At 42.7% G+C, this 26,648-nt stretch overlaps 1 protein-coding gene across 14 annotated transcripts in view; it reads left to right on the top strand.

Moving 5' to 3' along the window:
• PALM2AKAP2 (PALM2 and AKAP2 fusion) overlaps nt 1-26,648 on the top strand; it is a 488,418-nt gene that overhangs the window by 280,210 nt on the left and 181,560 nt on the right. For 6 of the 14 annotated variants that reach the window (XM_058302562.1, XM_058302559.1, XM_058302561.2 and 3 more), the window contains exons 5-6: nt 5,385-5,499; nt 6,408-6,429. In XM_058302562.1, the coding sequence (XP_058158545.1) occupies nt 5,385-5,499; nt 6,408-6,429 (137 nt within the window). Of the gene's footprint in view, nt 1-5,384; nt 5,500-6,407; nt 6,430-11,571; nt 11,674-22,031; nt 22,728-26,648 lie in introns of all 14 variants that reach the window. The other 8 variants (XM_058302553.1, XM_058302558.2, XM_058302555.1 and 5 more) reach the window with 2 other exon arrangements.

The following is a 26,648-nucleotide window of genomic DNA, read 5'->3' as shown; positions in this document are numbered from 1 at the left end:
GTGCGTATTTATGTCATTTGCTAAGTGTGGGAAGTTCTCTGTCATTATTTCTTTGAATACCTTCTGCCCCTTTCTCTCTTTCTTCTCCTTCTGGCACTCCCGTAATGCATATATTGGTGCACTTAATGGTGTCCATAGCTGTCGTAGGCTATTTTTGCTTTTAATATTTCTTTCTTCTTTCTGTTCCTCAGCCTGGCTCATTTCAAGAATCTTGTCTTCAAGTTCACTGATTCTTCCTTCTATCAGCTTCATTCTTCTTTTGAGATCTCCTGAACATTTTTCATTTCGATTATTGTGGTTTTCAACTCCAGTAGTTCTGTTTGGTTCCTTTTAAAATTTTCTCTTTACTTAGACTCTCATATTATTCATTCATTATTTTCCTGATATCCTGTAGTGCTTTCTTTATACTTTCATCTCCTTAAACATTTTTTTAAAAAATTTGTTTATTTATTTATCCCCCCCCCCCTCCCGCCATTGTCTGCTCTCTTTGTCCATTCCCTGGGTGTTCTTCTCTGTCTGCTTGTATTCTCATTCGGCGGCTCTGGGAACCGATTCTGGGACCTTCCAGAGTGGGAGAGAGGAGATCATTCTCCTGTACCACCTCAGCTCCCTGTTCTGCTACATCTATTAGTGTCCTTCCTCTGTGTCTCTTGTCATATCATCTTGCTGTGCCAGCTCTCCATGTCGGCCAGCACTCCTGCACAGGGTTCACTCCTGCACGGGGCAGGATTCCCATGTGGGACAGCACTCCTGCATGGACTGGCACTCAGCATGGGCCAGCTTATTGTGCAGGCCAGCTTGCCTTCACCAGGAGGCCCTGGGCATCGACCCCGGACCTCCTTTACGGTAAACAGGAACACAACTGTTTGAGCCACATCTATTTTCCCTTAAGCATTTTTAAGATCATTTTATTAATGTCTTTATGCAGTATGTCCACATTCTCATCTTCTTTTGTGTTTTTTGTATTTTTATCCTTTTCCTTTGGATGGGTCATCATTTCCTGTTTGTTTGTCTTGTACTCTTTTTGTTGCACACTGTACATTTTAATATTTTAAAATGTTAACTCTGGGATTTTCTCCCTGGGATGTCTCTTTCATGGCTTTAAACCAGCTGGGGATAAGACAGAGATTTTCTTGAGCGTCAGCCTTCCTATGAGGAAGGCCCGCCCAAGGCGAATGCACTGTGCAGAGTTTTCCCCGATTTATCGGTCCTCTGCCTTGTCCTGGGCTTTTGCTTGTTAGCTATTTTGGGGTATCTCCCTGATACCTGAAGCCAGCAGGCCTTTGTCTAAGACTATCTGCTTCTATTGTTTACATTCCTTTGTTGTTTCATGCTGCTTTTGCCTGGAAAGAAAATTCTGGGAAGAGGGTCACCCTGGGGAGGACTATCCCAATTTGGTTTTTCCCAGTGGAAATGGCCAGAAACCCACAAAGGGGGCACATACCGGCTCCAAAGTGCCCTGTGGAAAGGGTCAGAAAGGTTACAAAAAACTTCTCCAATGGCTTCCCAAAGTTGAGCTTTCCTGGCCTGCCGAAAAAATGCAGTGCTTCAGCTACTTTCCCCCACAGCCCTGAGGAAGCCCTGCATCTTTAAATCTTCACTGCCTCTGCCTCCTGTCCAGAGAGAGGTGAAACTAACTGCTGCCCTTGTCCAAGGCAGGTTGAAACAATTGCTGCTCTCAGAGCAATCCAAATCCACTAATAAAAATCCATGATCAGTGATTGGCTGAGCACACCCCTGTTTTTAGGGAAGAGGATTTTTAAGTACCATTCTGACACCAGCTGCTAGACAGGACAGGACCCCATAGTGGCCCGCTGGTAGCCACTGTGCAGAGAGAACAACTTACAGTTTTTTATGATAATTTATTGGTTTCTTCCTCCCACCTTCCATGGATGCTCTACAGTATTCTTCTGGCCTCTGGAGTTTCAAACCAGTTGTTGCAGAGAGTTCCTGCTTGTTTAATAGTTGTTTGGGTGGAAGGACTGTTCTGGAGCTCCCTACTCTGCCATCTTCTCTAGAAGATTTACCCATATGTGAAAATAGAGAGTAGCTCTATTGGGTAAATAGAGAGTAGCTCTGAGCAACTGAAGCATTTGGTAAGAATAGAGACCAGACAGGTATTAGGAAGCTAGATTCTATAGAACCTTATAAGTCATTGTAAGGACTTATAAGTCCTTTTCTACTTTTACTTTGAGTTCAACATAAAGTCATGGGAGAATTTTGAACAAAGGAGTGGCTTGATTGGATTTAACAATTTATTAAGACCCCAATGTTATATTGTGAATGGATTAGAGCAAAGTTGAAAGTGGAAGACAGTTAAGTAGGAGGCTATTATGTTTATCCAAATGAGAGAAGGCTGTGATTTGGATCAAAGTGGTAAAAGTGAAGGTGATGAGAAGTGTTTGGATTCTGGATATATATGAAAGATAGAGTCCATAGGATTTATTGAGGGATTAAATGTGGTTTTGAGAAAAAGAGGCATCCAAGAGACCCCGAGAGTTTTTTTTTTCAACCAGGTAACTGGAAGGATGGAGTTGTCATTTACTAAAATGGAGTCATGTTAAGTTTGGAATGTCTATTAGACATCCAAGTAGGGATGTTGACAGGTATATAAGTCTGGACTTTAGGATAGAAATATAAATCAGGAGTCATCAGCATGTGGATGGTACTCAAAACCATGAGACTGGATAAGATCACCAAGAGTGAGTGAGGATAGAGTAGAGGTCCAAAGCTGAGCCTTAGGACACATTCTTTAAAGACCAGGGAGGAGAATAAAATCCAGCAAAGTAGACTAAGAAGGAGGTACCAATGGATTAGGAGTAAAAACCAAGAGAGTTGGATATCTTATTTTGCCAGTGCTGCTATGACAAATATCACACAATGGGTTGACTTAACAACAGAAGTTTATTGTCCTGTAGTTTTTGAGGCTAGAATCCAAAATCAAGGTCTCTACAGACTATGCTTTCTCCAAGAGTCTATAGTATTCTGATAATACACATGGAAATCTCTCTCTCCTTGTATCTGCTCTTCTGATTTCTGCTGACTTCTGGATTCTGGTTTCTATTGATTGAATTTCCTCTGCCAGTTATATGGCTTAAGGTCCACGCTTGTTCAAATTTGGCCTCATCTAAATAGAATCTTTGAAGATCCTATTCACAAATGATTCTACACTTAAACCAATAATACCATCTACAAAGGACCTTTTTATGAATGGGATCACGCTGTCAAGAACAGATTAAAACTTGAACATGTCTTATGTGGGGTACATGACTCGGTCCCCAACATGGAATATCCTGAAGCCAAGTGAAGAAAGGATTACATAAAGGGAACAATTTGCTGTGTAAATGCTGCTAATAAGCTAAGATGAGGTCTGTGGATTGATCTCTGGCTTTAGCAACATGAAAGTCATTGGTGACCTTGACAAGAGTAGAGTCATTTTTTTGCACTGGGGAAGTGGTATCAGGTTTGTATGCCAATGGGAATGGTCCAGTAGAGAAAGGAAAAATTGACACAGGATAATAGGTAAGAGAAGGGAAGACATCCAGTGCACAGGCAGTGGGGCGGGCTTAATGAGCACCATGGGCAGGTCAACTCTAGCTGTCAGAGGGCAGGCAGAATATACGGTCCAAGTGCTGGTAGGTGGGTGTAGGCAGAGGTGAAGCTTTGGAGCCTGTCTTTGCTGATTTGTTTTATGGTAGGTTCCCATCACCACATTAAGAACCTCCTCAGTGAGACTGTCTTCCTTACTGACATGTGTTTATACTTTTCTTTTTTGTGGTAAATGTATCTGAAGTTCTGTTCATTTGGAGGGCATACATTTGAAAGCTGGCTTGACTTCATAACTCAAAGTAATTGCTGCAAAGTCTCATCCTTCTAGAGGTCCTGATGGAAAGGAAGGAAACAGAAAAGGCCTCTGAGGGTCCTTTGTGCCTGCCCAAATTCATTCCTAGAACTTAGTGGTCCTTACCCCTCAGAAGAGCTCACTCTGAACTCTTTATTGTAGGTTTAATTCTAACAGACTTGGCTCGCAGTGCCCACCAGCAGATTAGGAGGATGACCTGGGGTGGCGGGGCTTGGGGGGTGGGGGGGACAGTTTAGACAAGCACAGACTGCATAGCAAAGCTTCCATCACAGCAGAGGTGAAAGAGACCAAGAGCAGAAATCAGTGAATGAATGAATAAGTAAACAAGTAAATTCAGACCAAATAATTCTAGAGGCACAGCAGTGTGGAGTCCTCTGGGCAGGAGTCCTCCCCTCCAAAGCACCCAAAGGCCATGCTGCAGAACAGCACCACGAGACGGGACCGTGTGACATACTGTAGACACCAGGGGGTTCGTGCTTCTGGCACCATGGCTGAGAGCAGGATCTCAAGTCAGAGCTCCTGGCTTGAATCCTTCCTTACTTCAATGCTCTGCAACATTCTGCTGTTTACTTAACCTTGCTAAAACTTAATGATCTCAGCTGTAAAATGGGGAGTCCCTACCTCATCGGGTCTTTGGGAAGGTTAAGATAATCCATGTGAGAAAGCAGGTGTAGCTCAGTGGTATGTGTACCTGCTTCCCATGTACAAGGTCCTGAGTTTAATCCATGTCACCTCCAAAAAAAAAAAAAAAGAGATAATCCATATGAATTCTTGGCTCTATTTCTGGCACAGAACTAGTGCTCAGCAAAAGCTAAAGATTATTACTATCATTTCACTGAAAGAATACAGCTTCTGAGACTTCTCCCCAACCATAGCTCTAGATACTTTTCTGGAATATTCCCAAAGTTTCTTCATAGCACTGACATTTTCCACTAGGGAAATATATAGGATGGTTGTGAAAACTGGGAAAGCTCCAGAAGAGTAGAGCTTGATCCATTCCCTTCATCCCCCTCATTTTGGTGGTAGAGTCCAATTCACTTTAGGGAGATCACAGGCAATTCCTGAGGGTACTGGCCATCAGCCATTTCCCAGCAACATATTTCCTTTGTGCAAGACTGACCCTTCACCTGATAGAAGTACAGGTATTCTGAGATGGCTGGGAAGATCTGAAGCTATTAATATTTTCCTTCAGATATTATGTGCTATGCTATATAAAAATAATCTACCCGCAAATAAAAATGTGCATATTAATAAGTTTGAAGAAGAAACACCAAAGCATTTGACAAAGTCTGGCCATGAACTAGCAGAGGAAGTTCGGGGTTGTTTTCTTTTAACTGATGTCTGCTCAGAACAGAGTGAAAACACAAGATGCTCTGTCATGGAAATCCTTGGCCTGGTAACTCAGCATAATGTCATGGAGGCTGCCAGGCAGGTGAAAGTCACCCAACAGGAAGGAGCTGCTCTCTTGCCCATGGAAGGCAGGACAAGAAAGTAACCTGTTCTCTGTTTGTGTGTCTTCCAGGCTGGAGCAGGAAATACAAGCTCTAGAGAGTGAAGAGTCCCAGATATCTGCCAAAGAGCAAATCATCCTGGAGAAATTAAAGGAGACAGAAAAATCCTTCAAGGACCTTCAAAAGGTGAAGAAAACAAATGTGATTTCTCTAAATTGTATCCAGGAGGAATGAAACCTTGCAAGCTGGGCCCAATTGGAGAAAAAGCCCCTTGGTCTTGGTGAAAAGAAGTCTGAGCCACCCACTCTGTGAAATGAGGGCCAGATGTGAGGGTCACTCTCTCAGAGCTGAGAGTGACCTTTCTTCATGGGGGACCACCTGGCCTGCTGGAAGCCCAAAGGAGCCATTATGTTATCCCCAGCTACCTACTGTCCCAGCCCCTGATAAGCCTGACGCCTGAAGAGTCTTCTATAGGACTCTAAGTGAATTCTAAAACCCATTCCCAGCAAGCAGACCAAACATACGCCCCATGGCTTTCATTATGCTTTGCTTTTTGAGCCTTTCCTTCATAAATGGGCCAGAGGCAAAATCTTATCAAATGAATTCCAAATGCAAATAGTAGAAATTTTACTGTACATAAAGACATGAAATTTTACTGTATATAAAGACATGAAATTTTACTGTATATAAAGACAGTGCCATGTAGCAAAGAGTACAGAATCCAAACAGCCAACTAGTTAGACTGTAAACATCTGGGTACCCTCCTTCCACTGTGTAACTCCCATTTCCTTGGGCTCCTATCAGTGATAGGAAAGCAACCGGATCAAGCAAATTCGGTGTAAGATGTTGTTTTTCTGATGTCACTTCTCCAACACAACCAAGGGTATTTTCTGGATCATCTGAATAAATCGTGATTGGGAGAAATTCTGTATAAGCTGGGAATGGGGAATGCTTCCCTTAAAATTCGTGGTCCCAAACCAACCTCCTAGCACAAACTCTGGGTCTGCATGTGGGGGAGAAAAATGGGGTTAAATATAAGAGGGATTAAGTCCCCAGAAGTGTAGTAACGCCCTGCCCTGCTTTTGTTTCCGCAGAGCTTCGCCAACACGGATGGAGGTAAGTGCTCTGTGCCCCGCCTGCAGATGAATGTTTTCCTCCTGGTCAGCTTAGTGGGAAAAGAACACTGCTGTCAGTGTGTTTCCTTAGCACAGGCTCAACAGAAGATGTGATGTGTGGCTTTATAAGGGCAGCAGAAGGAAGAGGCAGCCCTGCACGCAGGGTACAGTGGAGGTTCACGTTTCATGTCCTCGCTGCCCCTGTTCTTGGGAGACTATTTCTTGACTCGCTGTTTTTAGTCTAAAACTGGCCTGGCTATCCTTTCTCTTTCCCCTTAGGTCCCAAAGCTCATTTCTTGAGCCGTTCTGGAAAGGCTCTCAGCAAAGAAACGTGCTAATGTCAGGACCAGGCCCCTTTCTAGAACGAGCCCATTAGTCCTGGTAGTTAAGTTCTGGGGTCTGCACAAACATCAGAAAGTTGTCGTCTGGTATTTAGGACACCTTTCTGGTTTTTCTTTAATCAGAAAACTTCAGTTTCTCCAGGCAAGTTGAACTGGGCAGAACTTCCCTCCCCATGCAGGAAGACTGGCTTGGAGCACGTGAAGGGTGGAGGGAGCCCCGGCTTCCTGACCCTATCCTGGCAGGAGCCTTTCTTTTCCTCTCCCTTCTCATCCTTGTCCCTGTCCCCGCCTTCCTTCCTGGGGGCTGTGGGCGGAGCTGTGGGCTGGTGGGGCTCTCCATCACCTTGCTCCCTGTCCTCAGCTGCAAACCCATGAAAACCACTTGATTCCTGCTTTCACGTGGGCCCTCGGCTATATTGCTTAAAAGACAGGGAAGAGCAGATGCCATCTGCTCACCTGGGCCTTACCAGGTCACCTACTAAAGGAGGAAGATGATCACCTAGGAGTCAGAAGGAGAGGTGGCATTAGAATGTTTTCCGAGTGTCATTTGGAAAACTATGGGGAAAGGTTTGAAAATGCATTTTTCTGGATTAGCCAAAGGGATTTGCAGTAAGGATAGTTAGTTCTAATCTCGGGTGAAAGAAAAGGACTGAGATGTTGTGATTTTCTTTTTCCTCAGCATGTAAATGGCAGGGGATCTGGAGCTTGGTTCCCTGCATGATCTTTGGGGAGGAACTAAATGAAATCTCTTGCTTCCAGTGCATGTAGGCAGGGATGAGTCAAGGGCAGTCCAGCAGGGACTCCAGAAAGAGAAGAGGACCTGCTACAGTTCTGGAAGATGAAGCCATGCCTTCTGTAGTGTATGGACAAAGCAGGGCACTTGTTCTGTGCTTTGGAGTTGGGGTACCCTCAGGAGGTGGCCTTGCCTGTTTGGGAATTAGAGTGGCACCACGGAGAGGAGAGCAGCCTCATTATAATCCACATAATGCAGTGAATGTCAGCCTGGGTGGGGGCTAGGGACAATGATGCACAGACACCCACATGCCTGAAGAGTGCCCATTGCCCTTTTGTGCTTTCATTTTTTTTTTTCCTCTTCCTTTCTCAAACTAGGACATTTTTAAAACTTCTCTCTGATAATAGGGGAAGGGAAAGGGCCTGTATGTCTGGTCCCTGAGAAGGCTGCCTGGGGTATGGAGGCCTTTATAGCCTATGGCTTGAAAATAAACAAAAGTGAAGCTGTGTTATAAACTCTCACCACTGCCTATTTCATTTCCACCTTGAACTTGCCTTCCCATTTCCCCCTGCATTCCTTCCTGCTGTTTTCATCACTTTACTTAAACATTTCATGGAACAGTGTCATGACTGAACAGGGAGCTTATGGAGAAAGTTTTCCTTGAGTCTCCATGCTCTGTTGGATTTTACCAGGATGGGTGAGTCCAGGCTCAGGTGATGTGAAAGTCTTAGGGATCCCAAGAAATGGCCTAGGAAAAAGTTTCCTTGATCTTGCCTGTCACCCTAGATGACAATTCTTGCCATCTCTGATTATAACTAAGCCTGAGGTGTCCTCTCCAGCACACAGGCAAGTAAAGCAGTTTGAAGGCAGGGACATACCCCTCCAAGAATGTCATCCATATTCTAGGTGGCACTGTAGTCCATGGGAGCAAATGAAGGGTGTCCCAGTTAAGGGACTTTGGGATGTTTCACAGTTTCTTCATTCTTTGATTTCAAAGGCCCTGACCAATGGTTATTACTAAGAACTAACAAATTATTATAGAACAGTAATGCCTTTAGAAAAATACCCAATCTCTGAGGCACACTGATTACAGAATCCAGGTCTGTTAATGATTACGTAGCTCTACAAGATACTGCAGGCAGTCAGCTGGGAGGTGGGTGCAATTACCCCACGTTAGGTGGCATGCCACCCTGGGCATGCCAGAGGAAATACAGGTGACTGTAGTGCTGGAGCACCAATGACCCTTTATTTCATGGTAGCCCTGGCAGTCAAGAACCATTTATTCCCATCCTAAGTAGAATTTCCTGGCCATATACATCCAGATTTCAACTGCCCTCCCCCCTGCACACATATACAGACACATACATACACTGTTGTTACAGGGCAGGGCTTCCTTTGATTGGATGTGTTGCTTTACTGCCCTGGACAGTCGCAGTGTCTTGTATAACTAAAGTGTGTAGAGTGTGTATCTAGTGTGTATCGTGTGTTAAGGAGAGTTTTCATCAATTCTGTTTCTATAGCTCTTGTTATTTGTGTTCCTCGTACCTTCTGTAAATATTTCAGCAGAGCTGGAACTGAAGAAGAACCACTCAGCTTAAGTTCCTACCCTGTAACCGACTGCTTTCTTCCTTCTCTAACAGTGGGAAGATTAATTATAGACTTTGGCAGGAGGAGGGCAGTTCACTGGTCGAGGCCACCCAAAGAAATTTTTCCCACTGAAGCTCTAGCAGCCCCATTTGTCATTCCTTGTGTTGGTCCATCAGACCCGCCCTGGCTGCATAACCTTGGGGCTTGCCACTTAAGGATGTATTGGGGAGAGGGCTGCTTATGTCCTCCTTCTCATGCCCCCTCCCTGCCCCCATTTTTAGCAGCAGCTAAAGGCAGTGTAGCCCCAGCCCTCCAAGAGATGTAAGGCTCAAGCCTGGAACGAGTTCCCTGGGCAATGTATCTCCATCACCCATTCTCTTGTGGCCAGGAGCTGCCTCCTGGGGGACGCTGACGTGTGGCAGAAGGAATCACATGCTCTTGCAGATGCAGGATCCCCTGTCTGTGAGTGGCTTTTGTTTCTAGCTGCTAAAAATTTCAGTCAGCAGAGATGCCCTGGAAACTCTATATTTATCCTAGAATGTACTAGACACACATGCGACCAGTGTGTGAGGTCTCACTTGGGTTTAATGGCTTCAGCCTCCATCTCATTTGATGGCAGAACATCCAATTTTCTGAGATCCCATTCCCACAGATTTCTGGAAATGCTCAGTAAAACTTGGATGTCCCTTGAATCTGCTCTGGCCATCTGTTGTCCTCTAAGCTAGCCCCAGATTGCTGCTCCATGCCCTGCTATTAACAATCTCGGGACAGGCTTCCCTCAAGCTGCCTTGTGCTGGTTTGGGGCACAGACCTTTCCCACAGCTCCACATAGAGGAGAGAGGGCGGAAACCTAAGTCAAGGAATCGTGGAAGGGCTCTTCCCCTTCAGAGCCCTGGGCTCACTCACATTCAGCCTGTCTTAGGGGGTGCCTGCAGCTGCTTCTCAGCCTTCTCTCAAAGGACCATCATCTCAAAGGGCCGGCTCATTTCCTTGCAATGGGAGAACCTTCCACCAGGTCAGCTTGGCCCAAGCACCCCCACACAGCCCCAGGGAGAGGAGACTTGCCTCTCACTGTAATCCAAGGCCTGCCCCCCGCCCCAGTCCTTACTTCCTGTTCCTTCTCCTCATGGGTCACATGGAAAATCCATTCTCTTAGAAAAATCCACCCCATCCTCCCTAAGTTCTTGCCCAATATCAGAACCTGATGGCCCTATATCAGATACTCTGGATTGTTCTAACTCACAGACAAGTCAACAAATGGTCTAGTCGGTGTAGAACTGAACTGATTCTTGCAGTCCTCTCCAGCATGAGATTAAAAAGAGAATAAAGAAACCTACCGGAACTAAGGCAGTATCAATGGGAATACAAAAGGGGGCAGGTATAAGGGATGTGACGGCGGTAGAGGCTGCCAACTGGAAAGCAGGAGGGTGAGGAGGTGAGGGTGCCGCCGAGGACCCTGGCTGAATTGTGCAGCCATGAGCCAAGGTGCAGGGTACAGGGAGGGGAAGCAGCGGATGAGTGAAGATGAGTTGACTTGGGCATGTTGAGTTTGAGGCAACTGTGGGATAGTCAGTGAAGAGATGCAGTCGCAGTTGGCTGTAAGGACTGGGGAGCGATGGACATTTCCAGAGTCTGTGACATAATTAGCACACAAGGAAGGATTTGCCTTACATAGATCCCAGCTTACTGCCACCTTCCTGCCTTCATTTTTGCACCTCTCTTGGGGGATATAGATTCTTCTCCTTGTTTCCTCCTGTCTCCGGATACCTTGGCAAACCTGATGACATTCATCCCACCTCCCTGCCCCCCCCAGGGTCTCACCTCCCTCAACGGGCTTGTCATGGTATTTCCCCAGCAGAGCTGATTGTCTCTCTCTTTTGCACACCAATATTTCTTGCATGTGAGCTAATGGTGAATTCACTAGGTGGTGTTATTTGTTATCTCGGGATTTTCTGGATGAAACATCAGCATGGGTATTGAAAGGGTGGGGTAAATTCTGGAGTTTTTCTTTTCTAATGCATATAAAATTAGTCTTCTGCATATATCAGGCACGTAAAGCTCTATTTCCAGTTCAAAGAATGAGCCCCAAATCTATTTTTCATTACTGTTTTATGCAGATTTCTACTTTGACGCCCCATATTTAGTCAGTCCTACCAAGCTGATAATGGTTTCCACCGGCCCATCTCTGGTTCTTTTTCCCCTCTGGATTTACTGAACTCCTAGAATCTAGAGCATTCTGGTGAATCTTTTAATGTAGAGTGGTCCAGGGAATTGAGCGCTCTGGCCAGGTTCCCTCCTGCCTCAGCTACTCTGCTGAATACCAGCCCCTGGGCCAATGCTCGTCTTTGTTTACCCTGATCCTCTGGTTCCGCGGCTGCCTCTGCGGCCCATTATGTAGGGCAGACAAGCTGCTGTCTCGGTGGTGAACCCACTGGGCCCTCCAACACTGTGCCTAATTGTATTCCCTGTTCTCTGCTACCAGATGCAGTAAATTACATTTCCTCCCAGCTCCCCGACCTGCCAGTCCCCTGTTCACCACCAGCAGAACCATCACCTGGGCAGGACGGGACCAGCAGAGCGGCTGGTAAGTCCTGGGGAGCTATGTGGTTTCGCAGCCAGGATGGGCCATGGGGCTTGCATTTCTCAGAGCTTCGTCAGTAGGCTGGGTACCCAGCTCTCCTTTCACTGGGAGACCCTGTGCCTCAGTTCCACCATTAACAGTGGCCACAGAGGGCAGGCACTGGCCTCTGATGAGAAATTTGAAACAATTGGGAGGGGGAATTGAGCAAATCCTTAGTGTTTACACCCAACCTTGGGGTAGTCCATTTGTCAAGCTCATGGTCTTTTATTTCTGTCTTTATTCTTAAAGTTAATCTGCACTTTGCCTCCAGGAATTTTTATTTTCTATACTGGAATTGCACAAGATCAAAAGAGCTATGACTGAAGACGGGTAGGAAGAATTTTCAAGGCTTATGTGTATATTGCTGGAACCCTTTGAAAACAGAGCTGTTTGTGTATTATGCACATGTATGTGTGTGTGTGTGTGTGTGTGTGTATACACATATATATTCCCCAGTCTTCATATTTTCATATCTACCCTGGTATATTTGGGGAAAACATAGCAATTTAAAGAACATATGTTTCTTGCTAGTGTTTCTTGAAGTTGTGGATTTCAGATAATACATTTATGCCTATAGAATATAGAGAGAGCTATGCTCTTGCTACTCAGCGCAAATGTTCTTTAGAAGTCAGAACTGGAAAGACACAAGTCTCTTCACCAATCCCATTTCTCTGCAGAGAAATACCCTGAGGGCGAGGGAGGTAAATTTAAAAATGAAATGCCCACAGTCACGGTTAGTGACAACGGAGGTGAATTGAAATATGAAATAAACTCAATAAGTTTATGTTTTAAAGAAATCACATAATGACACCGTTTATAAAGCAGAAAGATCATGGACTTCTATATAGGCTAAACTGAATATTATATAAAACAAATAATCCATTTTTAATGTAAAATAATAAAGTAGAAAAGTAAGTATTGGCACAGTTGTCATGTGTACTAGCTAAATTTAAATACCTACTGGGCATCTCTGTAAAAACCCTAGCATATTACTGTTACTTACCGCCTCACAGAGTTCTAGAGGAGGATGGAGTCTTAAGCAGTGTCTGGCTAACCACAGGCCAGGTGTACAAATACCTGGGGAGTTACTGTATGGATAAACCAGAATCTGAGGCCTGCAGTTGTGCTACAAAGGAGTCGCTGGATATGACTTAAACTGCATGCTCTTTAAGTGCTCCGATATGTACTTAGGAGGTCACCTTGGGTAAGAACTGTTCAAAAGTCACACTGTTCCCATTGCTATAGAGATTTGGGTTTTGAAAGTTCGCAATAGTGGGTAAAAAGCTTCCCATCCCCTCTCCCCAAGTTTCTGTACCTCAAATGACGTGTAATAAGATCCACCTAATGGGTCAATTAATGGAGTGGGTAGGATTAGTTTTAAGAGATAGAAAAAGGATTTGAGCAGCCTTGATAGTCAAGGAGTGTGAAGTCCAAGAGTAATAAGTCAATCCTATTTTAGTGCTGGGTAAGTTGGGATACACATTTTGTCACAACCCAGCATCCTTCCAAAAGTATAATGATCCAAATATCACATGCATTTTAAAAAGTCTTATATTGGGAACAGATGTGGCTCAAGCAGTTGAGTGCCTGCTTCCCACAAGAAGGTCCTAGGTTTGGTCCCTGGTGCCTCCTAAAAACAACAACAACAAAAACAAACAACAAGCAAACAAATGAAAAAACTAACTCAGGAGCTGATGTGGCTCAGGGTTGAGAGCCAGCTTCCCACATACAAGGTCCCAGGTTCGATCGGAAAAAAAAAAAGATGTGTTATATGATTAGATTCTTTCTAAAAATAAGTTTATGGGTATCTTTGTTAATTAGATCAGAACTAATTTGCATAAATGCATCTACTGTGGGAACACATATGAGCAGAGTTGTGGAATCATATTTGATGTGGTTAACTCCTTTTGTCCAGGCTGTTTTTAGAATAGGATGTTTGGATTCATTATCCATTATGATTAACAGTGACTATACTGAGTGAATATACCAACTCATGACCCTTGTCACTGGAATTCTAGCTGTAGTCTACCTTGCTTTGTGAAGGTCCTTTTGACAGTCTCACAATGTCAGAGCCATTTTTATAAATGTCATTTGTCATTATTCATTACTCAAAGTAATAATCAATTCAAAGACTGATTATTTGGGGTCTGGGAGTTTAGGATTCTCTATAAAGGGAACTTCATTTAGAACCATCACATTTCAGATCCAAACATCGACTCCCTGCCAGAGCAGCCCTCCCTGGCACCTGTGATGGAAGCCTGACCTCCCTGGAGGTGGCCTGTCCTGTCTCTAGTTGGGTTGGTGTGTTGAGAAAGTCCAGCCTCTGGTGGAGCAATCACTTCTCTGCCTTTATCTTCCACCCACTGGCCCTTTCTTTGCCCCTGGGAGCCACTCAGAAGAAGTCTAATTCTTCCTCCACTAGATTTCTCTTCAAGTATCATATTTGAAAATGATGACCATTTTCTAGTCTCCTAAATCTCCAGTCTACACCGCTGTTGCCCCTGGGACCCTGTTTCTTCGACTAGTCCCCATATGATGAGATTGCTTTGGGACACCCTCTGCCATTCCTGTCCCTCTCCTCTGAATATGCCCCTCAATGTTTTGAGCCTACCTGAAGCTCAGTGCCCAGAGCTGCTCAAGGCACTCCAGGGTGGATGGGGCACCCCAAACAGTAAAGCGTGAGGCTCCAGACCAGTGGCTGACTTCTCTGGCACTCAAGGCCTTTTAGCGTTAGCTTGTAAAGTAAAGCTGCAAAGTCATTTTCACAGGTGCCACCACTCATTAGTTGAATGGAAACGTGAGCCCTCAATGGGTTGGGGTCTGTTTCCACCTCAAATTGTGCCTTTTGTTCACACGTAGAAGAACCTACAAAATTCTTTATTTCTTAATCTCAGCAGACAAAAATTAGGATGAGACGTCTGCCTTTATGCCCTTTGTAGATTTGTTCTGTCTCTGTTCCTTTTCTTGTTAGATTGTCTCTGATGACTGTTGGGAGGGGTGGTCCATGGAGCCACTTAGGAACACAGCAGAAAATAGAGGAGGGGGCGATGTAATGGGACTCAGTAGTTAGGGCTATGGTTCATCCATAGCTGCTCCTCAGATTCTGTGTCTATACATTGTTCTTCTACATCAGATTTCATTTTAATAAAGGGTTTGACAGTTTTGAAAGTGGAAAACCCTCTGGGGGTCTTTATAGCTCACTGTTTTGCCGCCTCCTATCTCATTTTCCTTCTCAGTTCAGTACCACCTCAAATCTGCAAAGCAAGCTTTCTTTTTTTTTTTTTTCCTCTTTTCACCAATAAAAATATTGCACAGTTGCAACTAAAGTCAAGGCCCCGTGGCACACCTTTAGCTGCCTCCTGGGCCTTGGTCACCCTAACTCAACCTGTGGGACCTGCACATTGAACCAGTACCAAGACCTGGTGGACATCCTGACCCCAAAGCCCATGTTTCCATCTTGTCCACTGGAGTATAAGGGGCTTTGTGATGGTCCAGATACACTATATCTCTGGCATTCACCTGATCCATCTGTCCAGAGACCTTGAACATAAAAGTGAGATTAAGCTGCATCACTACTGGCTGATGAACCCATGCTCTGCTCTGTGAAAACTAACTCTAGAATTTAGCTGTCCATGATGTCAAACTCACTACTCTGTGGCTATAATCCCCTCCTTGTCCTTGTTGAAAATCAGAACTGCAGGTGGCACCCTCTAGCACCTTTCCTGATGTTCAAGAATCCGGAGACCACCTCATTGACAAGGTAACTCAACCCAGGCCCAAAGCATGGAGATCACTTACATCCTGGGTGTGCCATGATTTTCTAATCTTCTTTACCCACCTGTGCCCTCCAGTTCCCTCTTAGCAATCTTCCTTCTGGCATTTTGCAGACTGAAGATTATTCTTCTTGGCCAGAAAAATGAAAGAAAAATCAAATATGAGCAATTTCTTTGTTATTTTTCTTTATACCCTTGCTGACTTATTTTGATTAATACTAACAATTGATTCAAAAAGTTTTGATTACTGGTTTTAAAGTTAAAGACAAACCTGTGGGATGAGAGGGAGAATCCACTCTAAATGAATGTGCTCATTTTCATTGTAATTGACATCACAATAGCCAAGTTTATATTTTCGACCTGAAGAGAAGGTATGAACACACATATATATATGCATAATCGTACCATCCAAAGGACAGGACTGCACGTATGTGTGATCATTCAGTAAACCAAACATATGCATTGCTTGTTTGCACCACATGCCAAGTATAATGCCAATTGCTGGATATTTGTTAGATTGAAATGAACTCAGCCAAACCTCTCTGCTGAGTGACAGTCATAATCTGAGTGTCCATTGTCCCCCTGCTGTGCTTCACATACCACCGACGACTCACAACACAAACAGTTCACAGCACCATAGAATGTCCTAGTTGGACTCCATCTAGAGATTATCAAAACCTACCCTTGTTTATATTAATGGAGGAAAACATGAGGCCCTAAGATGAGGGCAGAACAGATCCACTATTCTTTTTTCCTACTTTTACTTTGCATGTGGACACTCAGCTTTTTTTTTTTTTTAAAGATTTATTTTTATTTATTTAATTCCCTGCCCCCGCCCCCGGTTGACTGTTTTCTGTGTCTTTTTGCTGCGTCTTGTTTCTTTGTCCGCTTCTGTTGTCGTCAGCAGCACGGGGAAGTGTGGGCCGCCATTCCTCAGCAGGCTGCACTTTCTTTTCGCGCTGGGCGGCTATCGTTACGGGTGCACTCCCCGCGCGTGGGGCGGCACTCCTTGCGCACATCAGCACTGCGCATGGGCCAGCACCACACAGGTCAAGGAGGCCCAGGGTTTGAACCGCGGACCTCCCATGTGGTAGAGGACGCCCTAACCACTGGGCCAAAGTCCGTTTCCCAACACTAAGCTTTGTTACCCCTTCTACTTGCTGATCACAGCATGTCAAAGAAAGTGAGCTAGGAGAAACCTGTGTCAAGAGATTTAAGAATTATTGAATTTTACATCCTCATGGAATGGAGTGTCTTGTTTTGTATTTCTTGAACAAAAGAGATCGGGCCTAATTCTACAGTAGAATCATGTCCTTCGGTCATGCCCATCCTTTATTTGTGTCAGGTGCTCTTATTTCCTCTTTTCTGAGCTCCTTATAGTCCTGGCAGTTGTTCTCCCTTTGCCAAAGCTGAAGATAACAAAGACCAAGAGAGTCTATGGAGAAAGGGGAATGAGACTGCCTCAGAACCAAGAACTGTTGTCTCTGTGTCCACGGAACTCCAATCTACAGAGACTTCTCATCCCAGCCTTCATCTTTATTTTTAGCCATCTTCCCCAGGGGCCTCCTACTCTACCCGATGAATGTCTGTTTTCAGAACCTAGAGACTGGGATATTCAATCCCCATTAGATTCATCTCTGCTCCTTCTGTGAGCTTCTCCTATTGATGAGAGAATAGGGGAGCAAGAATTAAGTAAACCAAGCACAGAGGCTCAAAATGAAAGTACCAATTTAGCCATTCATTTGTATCCCTTTGAAGAAACTGTTAGTCACCTTGGTTCTTATTCTTCCAGTGAACATACTACTCAGCTGTCTCACTAAATTGTTGGAAAGAATAGCAAAAATGCTTTATAAATACTAATATTATTGTCATTAGCATATTATGTTCAGAAATCAATAAAAACACTTTTATTTTTTTTAAAAAAACAAACATGCTTCCAAACGTCAGTTACCTATTAAGGAAACTTCTGTTGAACTGTCTTCTCTTTTTCCTCCCAGGAAATTTGAGAGAGCTTTTTTTTCATAAACATTTGTGTCCACAGGGCTCTTTCAAAATCTCCTTCAGGGGCTCTCCAGAAAACCGCCTGCCTCTCTGCAGCAGCCCCTTCTCATTGTTTTTCATAAGGGGACACAGGCGTCAAGCCCACATGAGCCTCATCCTCACAGGGATTGAAGTGAACCCGTGACCTACGGCAGCTTGACAGAAGATAAGGGTGGATCAGAGAGCGTTCTTTGTGCTTCCAGATGAGGGCATGATGGGAATGGGAAGTCTTGGGTATAATCCACTTGGCAGCAACAGAAAGCAGGGGTTTTTTAAATCGTGTTCATTGAAAACAAAATGTTGAATTTAAAATATGTCTTATTTCCCTACTTGTTCATATACACCCCCACTCACAGTTGGAAATATTGTTGACTGAGAACTGAAGTGAAATAAAAACACTTATCCACAAACAACACATTTAAACTAAGCAAGCTAAGCATTCCCACCTGTTTTGTAGTTTTCTGAATGCCTAAACAACACTCTCCGTATATCCATGAAGATTTAAGCTTCCATTTGGGTTAAGCCAAAACTTCTCAAAGTGTACACCTATGTTTCCCTTACTTGACAAGAGAATGAGGGACCACAGCCTTACAGAGTTTGCTGAAAATTTGGAATCCTTTTGAATCCTCTTATCTGCAGGAAAAATTTCATGTGATAGTGGCATGTTATGCCATATCATACCTAGGTTTATTTTATCATAAAAATGTGTTAAAACACCTAAGATTTTCTACCTTTGTAGTCTACGAATATTGAAAACAAAACAGTATCACACTTAAACATAAATATGTAACCCTAATGAACCACATCCCCTGTAGTTCAGTATCAGAGCCTTGTTACATTTAAAGAAAGTTTCAAATCATGGACCAAAAAACCAATTAGGAAGGAATTCTGTTCTTTTTTTACCTACTTTTCACAAAGGACATTAAAAGGGCTTTTATTCCTATCTCTACCCATTTCCTTTTCCTTCCTCTCCTTACCACTGTCCAGAGCAGTGTCTACCAATACAAAAACTCCCTCAGTATCCATATTCCACACAACTTGTACTCGCTCTCCCACTAAAGTCTTATTTTCTGAACTCTTTATTATTGTCTACAACATTTTTATTTTATTCTTTTTATTGTGGTAAGATATATATCACAAACGTTGCCATTTCAATCATTAAGTGCACAATTCCGTGGTGTCAGTGACTTTTACAATGTTGTGCTACCATCACCACCTTCCGTTACGAAAACTCATTCATCCCTCAAACAGAAACTCTATGCGTTTAAGTAATAACTTAGTTGTATCCATTTAAACTTCCTAGCAAGGAACTCCTCCTCCTCTGCCCTCTTTTCTGTGTAGTATCTGTATCTGGGAACAGGCGAAGACAAATTAAGGTTGGGGATTAGAGTGACAGAAAAAGGAAATTGGACCAACATAATATAATTCTCATTGGTTGGCTGAGGGAGGGAAATCTCTAAATATTTTCATGTTATTAATTTTGGTCTTATCACATATGGGTATAAAAATAGAAGTATTTTATACCATGTTCTGGACTGATTTCAGGTCAATGTGTTTCTTGGTTCACATACTACTGGATATTCAGGTGATAATTATTTTATCTACAACTGGCCATCATTATTACCTTCCTTTTTTTAAGTATGTCCCATGACTGTATAACTAGTGACAGGACATAATATTTTAGCCCAAAAGTGGGTTTTTTAATATAAGTGTGGTGTTTTAAAGAACAGACTTTTTTAGAATCCAGGTTGAATTTTAAATGCTGTTCTTTGATTGAATTAGAATTCTATGCAATATTTTATGAGAAATGAGGAAATAACTGAGCAAAATATTTCTTCTGATACCATGGTCACTGTGAGCCTAGCTACCTCTGTGACAAATACAGACTGGCCTCTGACTGTGTCACTTGAGGAAATCGAAAGACTTTGTGGGGAACAAATGAACCTTTTAAAATGAGTTTTAAATCATGCGTTTAGATTTTACTTCATAATCTTTTTAAGTGTGAACAGATTGTATCTTATTATGCAAGCAGATGGAACAATATCATTGCTGTTTTTTTAAAAAAAACCAGTTCAAATGTTAATTACTCTGTGTACCTTCTCACTCGTGTTATATTATGAAAAACGTAACTAGATTTAGACAACCAAATTAGACTTTGCAATTAGTAGCACTGATTTCACAGGTTTATATCAGGTATCTTCTACACAAAAGGCTTTAAGGTAGGTGCTGGAGGGAGGAGGAATCATTAAAAGATGAGTCAGGCAAGGAATGAGCCTGCAAAGATCCTAAACAGCTAATGGAGCTAATAAAACATTCCCACAAATAATTGTATATACTACTAAGTAGAAAGTGTTAAGCGCCTGCAGAGAGGTTTAGAAAAAGCATTCCGAGAACCTTAGGGATGGCTTAGAGATGGGTAGATGAAAGATTGCGGAAGCGTGATCAGGTGACCTGGACCTTGATAGATGGGTCATATTTGGATGTACAGAAATGCAAAAGGACATTTCATGATGTGCTAGAGGGAAAGGAAGTGGTAAAACATAGGTTGAAAAGATAGTTTGAATCTTCTCAATGGGGCTTGGGGAACTTGTCGTTACTCAGAAAGAGATAGGGAAGGGACTGCAGACAATCAGAGGTGTGACAGAGAACTCCAGGAGCAAACTTGCCAGTGGAGAAGGAATGAAAGGCAATCGAGGCAGAGGGACAGTAGGCCCTGGGACAAACAGTCATGGAAGGATGTCGAGTACTTGTGATAGAGAGAAGTTTGTTATTAGCACAGTATTGAGACTCAGTGGAACTGGAAGACAAAGCTAGAAAGAAAGGTTGCAGACCAACTTCAAAGGCAATCATATGCCACACTAAGGAGTTGATGTTTATCCCTGTACAGGCCAAAGGAACCAACAGAATCAAAGAGCTAAGTAACTCTGTGGGCAGGGGTTAGCAGACTTTTCTTTAAAGGCCCAGACTGTAAATATTTTAAACTTTGGGGGCCACCTATGGTCTTTTTCAGGTATTCTTTGTTTTGGGTTTTTGTTTTTTACAACCCTTTAAAAGTGTGAAAACAATTCTTAGCTCCTCCAGCCACGCAAAAATAGGCCTTGCACTGGCTTTAGCCATTGGCCATAGTCTGCAGACCCCTGGACTAGAGTGAGAAGAGAGAAGTGGTAGGTGAAATCAGAAATAAGTCTACTGTGTAGAGAGCAGAGAAGGGCCAGGACTAAGGCAGCGGTGGTGGGGATAGCAGTGGCGATGGATATAGGCAGTGGCTTTGAAACAGAAGCATCTAACCTTTGTGATTGATTGGCTGTGGGAAATTATGAAGAAGAGGACAAGTCAAGTATGGTTCTGAGGTTTCTAGTTGAAGACACTAAGTAGTGGTGCTGGTGCTGGTTAGCACTGAGGCTGTGGAAGAATCTTGGAAGTAGAAGGTTTCAGTTTGGAAGCTGCTGTGTTTGCCTGTGGATCATCCAGGTGAAGGAGGAGAGGAGGCTCTGTGGATCTAACGCCTTGTTTTTTTCCCATCCAGAATATGTGTCTCACAGGGGAATTGTGAAGTCATGGGTTAGAAAGTCTGAATAGGACAGGGAAAGAGCTGGTCTATAGGAACACCAGACCGGCAGCAGGATTTAGGATGAATTGGAGGGAGCCTGGGATGGGAAGACCAGGTAGGAAACTCTTCAGTAATCAGTAATCCAGGGAAGAGGAAATGAGTGTCTAAAATTGAGTAGTGGCCATAGAAAGAAAGGCGGCCACAGATGGGAAAGACACGATGGGGGCAGATTCACAAGTACTCTCTGCGTGGAAGAAGAAAGAGGGCTTCTGGGATGACCGACCTCCAATTCTCGAGTCAGATGATTCTACTTCTGTCTTATTCTTTAGTTCTTGTTTTAGAAACCTGAGTGACTCTAGTACTCACAGAGCCTATAATCTGAATGTTTTCGTTCCTCTTTAATGTTTGCAAATAATCCTATTTTATAGTACAGCAGGAGGCAGCCACGTCCTGCCTGAAAAATCTTTGCGTCTCTCCATTTACAGTAAAGAGAAACGTAGAAAAATCAGGAGAATCTGAACACGGGGGAAAGGGTTTAAAGAAGAGACAAACTTTTGGACCTGGGGCTCATGTTGATCAGGGCTTGAAACTGGGCTGTCAGCCTAGGGTAAACCCTCATTGAAGGTGACCGTGCATGCTGTCAGCCTGACTGCCATTCATTACACCGGATCCCAACAGCCTCTCGTGGCCGTGTTTTAGCAGCTCTTCCTTAGACGTGTGAGTGCCACTGAGATACAGTAACCCTGCACCTCTGTCTTCCCTGAGCATTAGGCTGCGATGCTAAAGCACATATATAACCACACCTCTCTCCACCACGTGCACCACTCTCTAACCCTCAGGATGCTTGGCGGCTAGACTAGAAAGGGCACAAAACCTTTTTTTTTGTCTGTTTGGCAATTAACCATTCACTGGCTTTTTTTGTTGTAACATGCACTTCCTTTCTCTTGTTTTCATTCAAGCTGTATACGCCATGGAAATTAATGTGGAGAAAGACAAACAAACAGGAGAGAGCAAGATTCTCTCTACATCCACCATTGGCCCAGAGGGGGTCCATCAGAGAGGAGTCAAAGTCTATGATGATGGTACCAAAGTAGTGTATGAGGTGCACTCAGGAGGCACCGTAGTAGAAAACGGAGTGCACAAATTAAGCGCAAAGGATGTAGAAGAGCTTATTCAGAAGGCTGGACAATCAAGCTCACGAGAAGGGCACATGTCAGAAAGGACTGTGGTTGCAGATGGGAGCCTCAGCCACCCGAAGGATCACATGCTCTGCAAGGAAGCCAAGTTAGAAATGGTGCATAAATCTAGGAAAGAGCATTCTTCTGGGAACCCAGGACGTCAGGCCCAAGCCCCCAGTGCTGAAGAGCCAGTGGCAAACCTGGATCAGCCTGTCACCATGATTTTTATGGGCTACCAAAATATCGAGGATGAAGAGGAGACCAAAAAGGTGCTAGGTTATGATGAAACCATCAAGGCAGAATTGGTCCTCATTGACGAAGACGATGAGAAGTCGTTGCGGGAGAAGACCGTGACTGACGTGTCCACTATTGATGGGAACGCGGCTGAGCTTGTATCCGGGAGGCCAGTGTCAGACACCACAGAACCCTCGTCCCCAGAAGGGAAGGAAGAGAGCCTGGCCACAGAGCCTGCCCCAGGTACCCAAAAGAAAAAGCGCTGTCAATGCTGTGTTGTCATGTGACCACTTCTTTCTTCCCTTTTCTTCTGGGCAGCCTCTGTGCTCTCCACCACTTTCGTAGACCTCGCTGTATCACTAACTGCAATACTGTGAACTGGAAGCAAACACCTGCCTTGCCTTGCAGCTGGATTGCTTTGATCTCTCTTACTTTTTCCTTTTCATTTTCCTCCAGTTTCCTCACCTGAGAGACAACGTGCATGTGTGTGCTTTCATTCTTTCAAAGAACTTGCTTTTCCTCTAAACCTTTCCTTGTGTCTTCAAGAATGAATCAGTTCCTCACTGCTCCGATTGGAATGGACTCTTCATATCAGCCAGTTATGTAGTAGCCTTAATTCACCTGACTGGAATTTAACCCATGGGCAGCGGGGGTTTTCAATGTGTAGTGTGTTCCTAGAGTGTAGTCACACACCGCCATGTCCCATGTGCCCAGTATCTCCCTTGCCCCCCTTGGTGTGGATCTCTGTTTTTTCTGTTCTGTGGGGCAAAAATGCTGTTGGCTCCCGCTGGTTTCTAGTGTAGCCAAAAGTGGACCTTACTCAGCCTGTCAAATCTAGGGTGATGCTTTTTGCTGCCTTACGTACGCTTCCAGATTACAGTATTGTGCATCTCGGACTTTCCTTCTGTTAAAACTGAAATGAAGTTGATGTGAAAGAAAAGCACCTAGTGCTTGTCACAGCTGAAATGTAGGGACTGCTTCCGTAACCTGCCCGCCAGCGGCTGTCTCTTTCTGTGGCTCAACTGATGAACCCTATGTACAAGAGGCACCATTTTTAATTTTCTAAGGACATGAAACCAACATTGTTTTAAGTATCAGTAGTTATCTCCAAACTTAGACATGAGCCTTGTTTCTATGCTCCCGCCCCCCCAAAAAATGTAAATTTTTATATTGCTTTCTTTTTCACGGATATTTTCTGACCATGTTAATATATTTTAACGAAGGGATCATTTTGAGGAGTACCTCTGTAGTGACCATATTTCTAAAGCAGTCTTTCTCGGCCTAAGCTGTTACTTCAGTGTTCTTACTTTGTCATGGATGGTGCTGTAACTGCATTCATTTCCTGTTCACCTCCTGGGCCCAGTGGATGACAGAGCTTTGCATCTGTTCTCTTTTCTTTCTGTCCCCGTGAGAAAGAGAATATTTCAGGTAACTTCACCAAGTAGGTTTATCCATGCCTCAAAAAAACCACTTCACCATGTGAAAAAAAAAAAAAAAGAATTTTGCAAGTCTAAGAAGGATCTGTCCTCTTAACAGTAAGTCATTACATTCATTCAGCAAATACTGATTGAGTGGCATGTAGCTGAGCTCTTTAAAGCGTTGTTTCTTAAACTTCTGGAAATTCTAGGACATTCAAAAATATTTTTTACCTAGAAGACAATGAACATTTTTAAAATAAATTCTTACCCCTTCCTTCCCCTCCCTACCCCACCCCCCAACCCAAAGCAAATAGCCACATATGAAGTAAAACCAAAGGGAAGCAATTTAATAAAATACTGACAATATAATAATGAAATAAAAATGTAGCCTTTTAACTGATTTTAATAGCAGAGATATGTTAACTTTATTTCCACAAACGTTCATAGCATTGCTGCAAATCATTCACAAAATTATCTGTGTCCCTAGAATACCATTTTGAAAAACATAATAAGATATACGATATCAAGTCTAACTTCTGTGGAAAGTATATGAGGAAAAAAATAAGATCGTCTTGAGAGAATGTTATTACAGACTCAACTAAATCCATCCTGTTTAGCTTGCTCAGTGCTAGATCTACTCTTTTATTTCTGGGTTTTGAAATTAGATTTTTTTCTAATTGGGAAAGAGAAAATATCAGAGAATTTTTTATTTTTCAAAGTTAATTTTTCTCAAATAATAGCATTTTAATATGCACAAAGTGAGTCATTTTATCACCAATACATAAACAAAAAGCTTTTTTTAAGGAAAAATGAAGGCGCCAGGTTCTGCTTTGTAAGATGATTTTATTCATGGCTTGATTTTGAATAGGTTTAGAATTATCTCTAAATCTCAGGTTCACCAAAGCAACTGTAATTAATTGAATCGAACTGCTCTATTATGTAGAAACTTGGTTCTGATGCCAAAAAATCTCCCTACTCTCAGCTTCATGCTCGTCAGTAAATGATCAATTAACCATTAAACCAGACGAACCAATTTAAATGGGAGGAGAAAATAGTGTCAATGTTGTGGACAATCTGTTATTTTAATAACTTATTTTAGGAAACAATCTAAAAGTTTACCAGAGCTTCTCCTTTTTTACCACCTGGGGATTAAAACTATCCAGTGTGAGTTTTTAAAGGCACAGCTAGCCAGTGAGATGACGGGATTTACAACCCGTGGACTTGCTGTTTGAAAATCAGGGTCTTCCAGAATAGATCATCCCTGAAATGAACACACACTTTCCTAAATCAGCTAGTTACTTGTGAAGAAAACGATCTTTACTTGTCACTAAAACTACGAAAAGATCTGTGAAAATCCATATTCTCATTCATCGATGATTATTATGGGGAATAGTGATTAGCAAACTCTATGAATTAGGGTCCTCTTTATACTTTTACTATTAAAGCTTTATCAGATAATGGTTTTAAAAGTACAATTTGCTACCTTTTATGAAAATCATTGTGGCCACAAGTAAATGAAGGTATGTTTGAATGTGGCATATATAATTTGCCCATTTCACGTCTTTTTCCTAGCATAAGGGATTCAGGCTCAGCCAGTATGTTTATGGGATGAGATCTATAACCCACCTAGAGCTATAAGTAACTACCCTCATATAAACAGAGGTGTGATCATGGACGTTTTGCCTTCCCTGCTGCTTCTGTTGTTCTCTCTGTCAAAACTTTATTCTCTGTGTATGCTCTCATACTCCTTAAAACTGCAGGTTATTTTGTTGCATAACCAGACTAATTAGAGATTCAGTAGTGAACCTGCAAAATCATGATCTTTTTGGTGGTAATGGTCAGTTGGGCTTTCTTTTAAAATCATATAATTAGCTTCCTTTTTAATGCTAAGGGGAGAAAGGGTAAAGGAAGGCTATTTGTTAGTCAATAGATTTTTAATGACTTCAAATTAAATATCCTTTTTATCCTAAAAAATCTTGATGATTTATATACCCTTAACCTTTTTTTCTTTTCTTTTCTCTTTTAATGCACAATAGAACAAATTAAGAGGACTTTAAAAAGTTAGTTGCTTCTAAAGTGACTTGACAATGTCCAGTGATATAACTTAATACTGGGGGCAGCAAGAGTTAGGGATTTCCTTTCTGGCCAAACCCAAACTATTTTTTCCTGAAGCCTCCTGAGCAACCTAAAATTATTCATAGGCTTTCGGGAAATTCAGGCAATCTCTAGAGTTAATTTGACTTGACTCCTTTCTGGATTGGTAATAAGCATGTATTTATTTCAAATTCCCACCTATTTCATTTGATTTCCTGGTGATGTGTTCTTTATGCATGCAAGTAGAATATTTTATTTTGGTTAAGATCAAGTTTTTATAAAAGGGAAGATAGATATTAAAAAACTATATATATAAAACTATATATCTAAAACTGAATTATATATATATAACTATATATAAAACTATATATATATAAATATAACTACATATATATAGTTTATTAGAAACACAGTATCATCTCTGAAGCAAAATTCCAAGGCCAAGTAGGAAAACAGCTTATTTTTCACCTTCTGCTGCATTTCATTTCAGGGGACCACGGAACACCCTTAAAAATTACCATTAATTAATGCTAATGAACCCACAGGTAGCAAAAGAGGAAAGGAGGAACATGGTTAGTGACAGAGGCAAAAATACAGCTGCTGTACTGGTTCCTCCTCCTCAAAGCGTTATCCTGTTAATTTTGAACACAGA

Source organism: Dasypus novemcinctus, chromosome 8 (assembly GCF_030445035.2).
Source record: "Dasypus novemcinctus isolate mDasNov1 chromosome 8, mDasNov1.1.hap2, whole genome shotgun sequence".
Taxonomy (NCBI): domain Eukaryota; kingdom Metazoa; phylum Chordata; class Mammalia; order Cingulata; family Dasypodidae; genus Dasypus; species Dasypus novemcinctus.
The sequence above is the reverse complement of the archived record's forward strand: the minus strand, read 5'-3'. Positions and strand labels throughout refer to the sequence as shown.